A 10,586-nucleotide genomic window follows, 5' to 3' on the forward strand; every position below is an offset into this window, starting at 1 on the left:
GTAAACACTGTTTGTATAAACACACTGTTTAAAGATTTCCATGCAGAGACAGCCTGCAGTGATTCTCAGAAAATGTAGTTTATCTGTAGTTTTTCTTTGGCTCCCTCTGCACACCACTTACATTCAGATTCATGAAAGGTGGAAGGAGCTGTGAGTATGAGTCACCGGCACTGTTCGCCTCCCCTGGACCTCCCCGTGGCATATTTTCTGCGCTATGCCTGCAGGGTGGGAGGGCTGTAAAAAGCACAGCCCTCTTGGCAGGGAGCTAGTCAGTGATGTCTGCAGAGGCGCTCTGTGTTAGTTATGTTCCCAGTGCAGGGCCAGATTGAATCACAGTGATGGGCTGGATGGCAAAGCTTGACACTGTGTTGCCTGAATTTTAATGCAGAGCAATTTTCAGGTGTCCTTTGTAGAGTGTAAAGACTTGGTGGCGGTGTAGGGTTTTTAAATTACTGGAGTCACAAGAATGGTCCTGGAGTCAGTACTTACTGTCACACATCGACAGAAACACAGAAAATACAATAATGACATAAGACAGAAATTGCAACGCTTTCACGTATATGAAAACAAAGTTAAACAAAGGGCAAAAAGAACAGCTGAGAATAATCTACAGGTAGACAAAAAAGCCCAAGAAGGACAGTTTATTAAGTTCATCTATAATAGTTGAAAATTATACAGCATAATATGACATTATTGACCTTTATGACGGTTATAATGTTTATTGTTTGTTGACATTTTTTGAAAAAAAAAGCATTGTTTTTTGACCTATTTTTCAACTTGAGACCTCAAATGGGTTTCGAAGGGTTTCGAAACCAAAGTGCAGGGGATCTGGGGTCCTCCCGCAGAATAATTTGAGTTTCACAAACTTTGTTTTCCTGCATTCTTATGACTTTCGGAGAAGGACACAGTAGAATAATAAGTACACAGCAACAGCATTTTTACATTAATTAAATTTTAGTTTCATTTTCTGGAAATAATAAAGAATAATTCACCCCTCTGGTGTCAGCTTGCATGAATCTTGGGAATACAGAAATATTCATCATTTTTCATCCATTGATTTCATTCATTCCCCTTTTCGACAGAAAAAATCAATGTGACAGGCTCTATAAAATGCATGCCCCCTTCCTTTGAAACTTTCTCTTCTTCCCAGGTCGTCTGCCTAGGAAGTCTAAAATTTACTTGAGTATTTATTTCTCTGAATACTGAATACTTTCTCTCTGTGTCTCTCACTCACTAAGGATGAGTCATGAGCCGCACTTTTCTGCATCACTGTATTGCAGTGGCATTTCAAGAATTTGTGGACATTGGGGGCTTAGCCCAGACCTCTGTAGGGGTTTTTAAAGGTGCTTAGAAAAAAATGTTATTATTATTATTTACATAGACGTTGTGCAACAATCCAGTTTACACCTTCTCTTCCCCTCTTCTCTGTGTCTCTGTCACACAACAAGCAGCTTTAAGATCAGCACTTCTTCACTCAGGCTTTCTAGTTCGGCTTTTGACCAGAAAACATGCTGATATTTAAATCTCTACGGTTATAATGTCCAGTAAAAATGTTTACCTGTACAAATGTGTAGGCCATATACGGTGTCATTACAGCAAGGAAGAGTCTCTCTGTCCACACTGAATACATTAAATGCACTTCTGCAACATCACGTAAACAAACCACGTATGTTATCAGCTATGCGCTTGAGATCATAGGCTGAAGACCTAACCACATAGGCTGAAGACCTAACCACTTAAAAGATGGATGAGTTACCTTTGCTGCCTTTCTGTTCTTTGTATGCTACTTTTTAAACAGAAAACACACATACAGCCAACAGCAAGTAGGCCGTTGCCAGAAACTTTTAGCTCCAGTTTGCAGTTTTGCGGTTTGGGTCATTGATTAATGCATTTGTGTATGGGCTGGGCGTGGCGTTCTGGGTTGGCTGTCATAGCAGGCCAGCTGGGTCAGGTTTTAAAAAAAACTTGACCCACGCATCACTACAGCGTAGATATTTTAAAAGCTATCAAGTCATTTCTGCACTTTATAGTCAGTTTTATGCTCTATTTGGTGTTATTGTAGACACCTCCTATATTAATATTATAGTTTACCACTTACCAATTCACCTCCCACGCAAAGTGTATTTTAAGTTACACAAAACTGCATGCTGAATTGCGGGATGCCTAAAGGCGTTAATGTAATTCTCTGCAGGTCCAAGGAGAGATCAAGAGAAAGTGGCGGAGGTGGCACCTGCAGAGATACATGGGCTCAGACACCAAATATCAACATCCATCAATCGGCAGCAGCAACAACTTCAGCACCCAGATCACCATGTTGACACGATGCAGCCCAAAAACACGGCGGGCTTCATCATCCTGTCATGACGACCTGTCCAGCATATGAGTACAACAAACAGCGATAAAGACATACATGCTGTAAAAAATACTCTGGTGCCAAGCATTAGGCCGACAGAGACACCGCATATGTGAGCTGTAGAATAAACGCACTCCCTCATTAAGCACGTTCACTCTCGGAGGAAGTGCTGCTTGAGTGTGATACTGACAAAGTAAAGCAATGAGACGACAGAAAAAAAAGATGTAAGTAAATAGTGTGACAGCTTCTACGCAGCTTTTAATCTCTATGTTTCTGTCAAAAAATTGTGACAAAGATACAAGCGCATTGTATACGCAGGCACAGCTTTTGCACATTTAAATGAGAACCTTTCACCTTTTTGTATTTTGTGATTCAGCGCACATGTACAGGTGTGAGTCATATCATCATGGATCATTAAGTCAATTGTTATTAAGTTCCCTGTGTGCTCAGACACTGGGCAATGCAAAATGTCACATATTAATGGGGTTAGGGGCAGGAATCTGAATGTGAACAGCACCAGCAGCCCCACAGTCTGATGTAATTATATGCTGATTAAAAATCACTTAGTGGATTCTTGCAGCTCCAAATGAACAAGGCTGCAAAGAAACAGCCATCAGAAGAAAAGGAGCAGCCCCTTTTAACAGGAATTACATTATTTGCATTGTTACAGTGTGCCATGACGTCACAGGCAAAGAAAATTACCAGAAATGCATTATGGGGGAGTGTTTCATTATAAGTGATGATAGAAAATGTGTTTAAAAAGCATTTTTATGAGACCAAAAAGAACAAAACAAAACAGCGTGCAACACTGATGCTTTCTTTGCTGTGTGGGAAATCAGAAAAAAGTGTCTTTTTTCCTTAAATACCAAACAGATGAGACTTCAGACTGGGTGACCAGTGTGATGCTGATTCACAATGATACGTTCGGAGTGTAAATGCCCTTCTCTGCACTATCACTCTCACGAGAGACTGATTGCCCTTTGCCTTCCCTTCTATCAGCACAGCCCTCCCTCTTCTTTGATTGGGAGCCCATGGTAGGTTTGTTTTCTGAGGCGCTGTGTAGCAATTTTTTTAGCCAGTCACTGACGAGTGCCTGGTTTCAGTGTTTTGAAGTGACACTTTGAATCAGATCCTCACTGGCTGTCCACTGCTCTGGAGAGGAAATGCCTTATAGCAATTCAGTCCTGGAATGTTTACATTTACGTGGGAGGAGTCATTCAACATTTGCAAAGACAAATGAAGAAAATGAATTACTTTATGGATTATTGTGCGATTCCGATCATATTGTGGCTCCAATATGAGTAATGTGACTATTTGTTGTGTATTGCAACATGCAGGATTTAAAGGAGTATAAATACTCTCGTACAAGTTTATGTAGCAATCTGTGGCTAAACACAAACAGCTAAATTAAACAGCGTTGCACTACACTTGAAAACAGCCATCAGACTTATACAGAGAATCTTTCTTGATGGTGCTTTGGTAGATCCTCCTTTGTGAAAAATATTTCTCGAATTCTCCATCAACTTGTCGGGTTTAAGCTGATATGTCAGCAGAGCCGGTATGTAAAGCAAAGCAAGGTGACAAGGATGACTGGTGCTGTCACAACGATGCCATCGCTGCGCTTTTCGGCTTACAAGGTTTGACTTAAAAGTCACTTTCATGTTCATGGAGGAGGAAACCAAAGAAGGTCCAACTTTACCAGGAGAAAAAAGACAGAATCTCAGTGTGCTGTTAATTTGAAGGGTCAGACCGCCACAGAGCATCATGTAAAATTAAAGGGAAAATATGCCAGCTTTTATGTGATTGTCCAGTCAGTGTTGACGTTAAATGTATTCGACTGACTCAATAAATTCCTCATCGCATGCTATATTGAATGAGAAAGTTGAGTTATCTTGCTTACAGATGCTGCTGTGCCTATTAGGGATGGGCATGAGTATTCGAGTACTCATTTGGACAACAGTATTTGTTCCTAAATATAGAATACTTGTCACCACCACTCCCACCTGTGAACATAACGTTTTATTTTGTTTTTACTATTTAAAATGTGACAGGACATACACATAAATGTGGTAAATTTTCTCTCCGATATCAATCGTCTTATCTAATTCTCTGCACAAAAAAAAGCTAATAAGCGTATTACCCAAAATGTCAAACCATTCCCTTAAAGACTCATCATCCCACATTGTTTGGTGCCTGTTGTCTGTTATCAGTAACATTTAATGTAACCATGTGAATTTGCCAACGTACCTCTCATAATGGTGAATGTAAATAGATATGTATATACCAAAGTAACACTAAGTATACAGTGTTTTCAGATTGAGTCACAGGTGTTATTATCTCTGTGTTTCAGTGACTGGGCATGGTTGTATTGTATCAGTGAGATAATATTAAAAAGTGATATTGAATCAACAATCATTCTAATGTGCACTTACAGTTAAGTATTCAGCATGTGTTATATAGATTTGTTTATTTGCAAACTGGATATTGTGTTGTGTATATTTAAGATTTGAAGGTTTATTTGTGTAATATAACATTGTGAGCTACAAATGTACTGTCAGTATTTATTAGCTTAAGTTCGCATTCTTGTGGCCACCTTAGTTTAAAAAAATGATTTGTGTATATTATTTTTATTATAATTAATTGTGTTGTACAGTGTGTGTAAAGACTGTGTTGGCAGTGAATTTAACTTGCCATAAAATTTTGACATTATTCCACTCAAACTGTGTGAAATTGATTATTTTGAAATACAACAAAAAGGCAGTTCACTTTTTAAAAGGAGATTATGTAAATCTCATCATCTTCAGTGTTGCTTTATTTTAGAAATTGGTATTATAAACTTTAATTAATAAGGGGAGGGCATTCAGAACAGGTTGCCATGATGAAAATATAAATAAAACAATAAGCACACAGTTACATGCAACAAATAATACAACAAACAGGCTGGAGGACATCAACAGAAGAGACAACATCAGTTCAAAGGAAATGCATGCATTCGTTCTGCTCTGTTAGTCAAAAGGGATTTAAATTGATTAAAACGGATTTGCCTTGTCTAATTTTATGACATGGTTTTGCAGACTTGTTGTTTGGAGCATAGCGTTCAAGAGCCAGTTTTCCAATCTCAGTATCGATGTAATACATGATCATTTGTTTATCGATTACTTACTATTACTTAACCCGTGCTACATTGATTTTGTGAAGAAAAAATTTTTTTCGCATGCCTCTAGTGAAAAACAAATACAAACACTGAGAACATTCTTGATGAATTGAAGTCAGGAGGCCACATTTCATTAGAACTTTCTTGAGGCCATTTTCTTTACTTTTGTTTTTTTGTTTTTTACTTCTCTCCCTCTCTCTCTGATTTAGGGCCATTTCTTGTTAAGCTGCTTGTCTTACTTTTTTTTTTTTTAAGAAATCAAGCCAATTTGTTCAGGTTTCAAGGGTTAAATCTTAGTTCATTAATATGTTTTTGAAGCACAGCTTCTTTTGTCAAGATGAAATTATATCATCATTAGTAAGTCAAGCCCTGCTGCTCCATGCATGTAACATATTGTTGCCTAATTAAAACTGTGCTCTGTGTTACTTGACAAGGGCATGGCCTAAAATGATTCATTTTTATTTTTCTCCCAGGGGTGCTCACTTAAGATTCAAGTTGTTCATGCAAATATGCTAATCCCTGTTTGTAAAATAAATAAATAAACAAATAAATAAAAACACATTCAGGTCTTTTAAATTGAAAAAATTCATATTTCATAGCTGATGCCTCCTCGACTGTCACTCTGAAGATGACCTGATCAAATGTCTTCACCTTCAATATGCCAGCAGACAGCTTGATGTTCAGGCGGATATGAATGTGTATTATTATCCGAAAGCAGCACGTTACGTTCTTTGAAACACAATGAGTTTGTATTAGACAGCTCAAAGGGTTCGAAGCACTCCCTGCAGCTCACAGAGAGGAGTTATTCCAGTAAATGACTGTACTTTCATTGTGTGCTATCATGGGGCACAGCGCCCTTAAGAGACAAGTGTCTGAAGACCTTTAAAACTTTTTCAAGAGCGTCAAATCTCAGCTCAATAAGGCCATAATAACCGATTAAACATGAGGTAGTTTACTTGTTTTAATTTGAGTTTATCTATTTCATGCTATGGAAAAGTGCAGAACAGTCCTTTACAACCCTGAAACGAGAGAAAGGTGTGGAGTGAGAGGAGTTAAATGAGGCACACCTGTGTGAAAAGCAGCACTGAGGAGAACAGAGAGGAGCAAGAGTTGTTCAAGGAGAAGAAATTCAAAAATTACTTTAGTTATGGGCATCCTTGGTATAAAAACAAAAGGTCCAAAATAAAGCAAGCAGTAGTTAAGACAAGGCTGGATGCTGAAAACTTTAAGGACATTTGTAGGAATTAAGTTTGGAGGCGTCGGTGGACTTCTTTGCTGTGGCCATCAGATAAGTCTCTTTGTTCTGCCCTCTGAAAGTTACTCTCTTAAGTAATTTATATTAGCCTTCACCCTAACTTAAAGACACTTTAATGTGTACACACCACAAACACACACACATACACACCACACACACACTACCTGAACTGGATTGAACTGAGCTGCAGCCACACACACACACAAACAAACTGAAATGAACTGCATCCCTATCTACACGCACACACACTCACTCACACATGTGTGCTCACGGTCCTCCTTTGATTGATTTTTTTTTAAAGGACATCATTTTCTGTTTTATACTCAGAATTTGAATTGTATTTCTTTTGAGTTAATAGGTGTTTGGTGTGTGAGATTTTGTGATTTATTAGTAAATTTAATGAAATTGAAATGTATTATGGGTTAAATCCACAAAAGAGGTTTAATTGATGATTAAAATGATCATTTGTGTCCATTTGGGGATTAAACTACTCTACATCAGAGTGACATATATGAGGGTTATATGTTACATCTTAGTTTAGATGGCACTAATAATTAAATATATATATATATATATATATATATATATATATATATATATATATATATATATATATATATATATATATATATATATATATATATATATATATATATATATATATATATATATATATATATATATATGTGAATATTTTGCATTCTGAGTTTTTTTCACTTAAACTACATTTTGCTGCTCATACTCATAGTAATTTTGAACAAAGGAATTTCACTTATTATACAATTTTTCATACAGCTGTATATCTACTTTCACTAAGATCTCTGCAGTTCTTTGACTGCTGTCCAAAAAGGATGTGAATCATTCTTTTAGCAGTCAGAAATCAAAGCAGCTCTCGCTCCAGTTCCTCCCAATGCCAGCTGCACTTCAGCTACAATATTTGACAGGTACGACCGGCCCGCTGAGTTTGCTTTGGTGTAATGAAACTCCAGCTATTTGAGTTAATCCGTCTGTTGTCCCTCAGGTTTATTGGTTCACTCGCTGCCTCTGAGCGCAGCCCACCTCTCGCTGTGCTCAGCACCATGAAGAAGAGCGATTTCAGCCGGGGCAAAAACGCTGTGTGCCGTAAAAAGATTAACTAACACACCATGGTTTCACAGATCAGCCGCTCTCGGGTGTAATGTTTCATTAGCTCTGTCCATGAAGTGGAAATGAGCATGCGTATAATACGATTAACTATTCATAGGAACTTGTGAATAGAGTGATTTTCAGGGTTTGAAGGTTGTTGAAATATGAAGTTATTAAAAACACCCTGCGGCCCATGTGTTGAAATATGCTGATCAAACAGATACAAATGAGCTTTGTTGTTGTTTCAATTTTTTGTCAGATAGCTTAAAAATATATGTTTTAGATCAACAGACAACAGGCTGCAGACAAGAGAAGATGGATGAAGTTATTTTCAGATTCCCAGTGACTGAAAATGTGAGACAGGTGTCTTGCCTTTGAGCATCGTTCAATATTCATGACACTTGTTAAATATTCATGTGACAAATAAAAGTTTGGAAAGGTGAGTGATTGAGCAAACAAGTGCTGCTCCGTCCAAATGGCAAAGAGGCTGCTTTGATTACTTCTGACTCCCTGACTGATCCGATCTGCAGCCAGGAGTCATGCTGACGAACATCAGAGGTTTGCCCACTTTTCAGAGGAAGAGCTGCAGGAATGAGCCACTGTATATCAATAATTTCATGACCTCTGTGGTCGGGATTTGCTCCAGTGCCTGGTTGTAATTCACAGCAGTGACAACTTGAAAGAATGATGGCTGAAGCTTGACTTTCTTCTTTACACAAAGACGTACAGAGAGGATGTCTTTGATCTTTTCATTTTCATAAAACACCGAATGTTGAAACAAACTGTATTACCTAAAACTTTGCAAAGCATTGCACATATTAGCATGCCAACCAGCACTGTGAGCCAGATGGTATGAAAAAAAAGGCCCTGGACTGACCCATCAGAGCTGTACCTTAAGGACATACAGTAGCATTGCAAACATTTCATGGGGGTCACCAGGTGGCACCACTAAAAATTTTTGGTTGGCACACCAAAACCAAAAGCCCTGACTAAATTTTTGGGATTTGATTACGCTGTCGATGTGTCCAGGCTACCTAACCCTTTGAAAACTTTTTCTTGTGCTGGGTTCAGACGCCTTTCACAAGTATTTAAACCTTTGAACACGGGGGATATTGGTGCAATTTCTTTCAAAAAAACATGGGGAAAAAGTCAAAGTGAGCACTTTAAACTTATAGTAAATATAATAAATATAGTTTAGGAACATTTTTCGAATAAAAAACAAATCTTATTATCCTCCACTTTTTGTTTTGCAACTGATTTTCAGGTAGTTTTCATGTCACATGTTACTTATTTCTTGCAATTTGCAAGTTGCCCATTGCATTTTTTAGAAAGATATCATACTGATTTGTTCAAGTTTCAACGGGTTAAATAGCTTGTCTGAACCCAGCACAAGAAAACTGATGTCAATGCAGGTTTCAAAGGGTTCAAGGCCCACAGTTTTACTTTTTTTACTGAGCTGAAGAGAAAGATTTCTCCCTTGGGTTGAGTTGGTAGCGACTAAAAATGGAGCTAAAAGAGAGCAAATTTTACACTTCTTCACGGGGCCATGGACACAAACACGACTCCAAATGAATGCTAATGTTTGTGCCAATGGTTGCCAACAAGTTCACCATAACAAAGCTATATGGCGCCTATGTTTTCAGCTTGTTCTAGCTTGTTCAGCTGCTGCCAACTGAACAAAAAAGAAAAACAAATCAATCAATTAATGCAGCTTTAAAAAGACGTTATTTTTCCCTTCAGTTCTGTGGTCGTAATGGTGCATTGTTGTTATGCAGCTCTTTCATCTTGATTTGTAAGGCGCACTCGGCCATGATTAATGCACACCACAGTTTATTTGAAAGCCATTCTTTTAACATATGCACAGACATTCAGTATGTAAAGTGATCTGTCATTGCGCACTATGGAAGAAACTATTACAGCGCTACACTCTTTGATTCATGTTTAACCAGGGTGTAAACAAGCTTGGGAAATTGTTCCACACATTATACAATGACAGGATGCTTGATCTCACTTTTGACATAAATACATAATTCAGTTTGGGAAAAAATGACTCGTGTAGTATTTAAGGCATGCCGTCTCGTCTGGGTGAGGTGATTGCTTTGTACTTAGGTCTGGGCTGGTTTGGCTGGGAGAGTTATCGCATGAGCCTGGAGAGTTGGAGCTGCTTGGTGGAGGATTTATACAGTTTATGTGCCCAGTTAAATGTGTCTACTATAAAAAGATCTTTTTAAAACCAAATAAAATGATGATGTTGAACAGACTTGTGAAAATAACCTTGACTTTGTACTCATCTGATGTAGCCTTATGTTCCTGTGCTGAAGTTTTGTAGATACAGTGAGTTTTCAAGGAACGGAAAGTGTTGGACTGAGAAAAGACTTTAGTGTTCTCTGAATTTCTAAAGGAAGGAATTGAATGACAGGAAAAATAATAAATTGACTGAATCCAGATTTCTAAAGGTGATTTATGTGACTTTGGAGAATGATTATTGATTATTGAGTCTCAATCCTAAATTGCAAAATAGCGATACTTTAGTATAGTGGCTGGACCAAACCACGAACCCAACATGTAGACTATTGGACGACCTGAGAAAAAGACTCAATAATCGGCTATCCTTTCCTAAAAGTGACATGCAGCACTTTTAAAGCTGTAGTTTTCAGTTTTTTAATTTGTGCGCAATTCAGAATAAACAAAATGGCGCC

At 37.9% G+C, this 10,586-nt stretch overlaps 1 protein-coding gene across 3 annotated transcripts in view; it reads left to right on the forward strand.

The window, feature by feature from the left end:
- Positions 1-5,067, forward strand: part of vipr1b (vasoactive intestinal peptide receptor 1b) — a 63,853-nt gene extending 58,786 nt beyond the window's left edge. For all 3 annotated transcript variants that reach the window (XM_088072036.1, XM_088072034.1, XM_088072033.1), the window contains one exon: positions 2,192-5,067. In XM_088072036.1, coding sequence (XP_087928162.1) covers positions 2,192-2,383 — 192 coding nt within the window. In that variant the 3' untranslated portion in view covers positions 2,384-5,067. The remainder of the gene's footprint in view (positions 1-2,191) is intronic.
- Positions 5,068-10,586: the final 5,519 nt, after the last annotated feature.

Source organism: Plectropomus leopardus, chromosome 21 (assembly GCF_026936395.1).
Source record: "Plectropomus leopardus strain MGB_pleo_1.0 chromosome 21, ASM2693639v1, whole genome shotgun sequence".
NCBI classification, from domain to species: Eukaryota; Metazoa; Chordata; class Actinopteri; order Perciformes; family Serranidae; genus Plectropomus; species Plectropomus leopardus.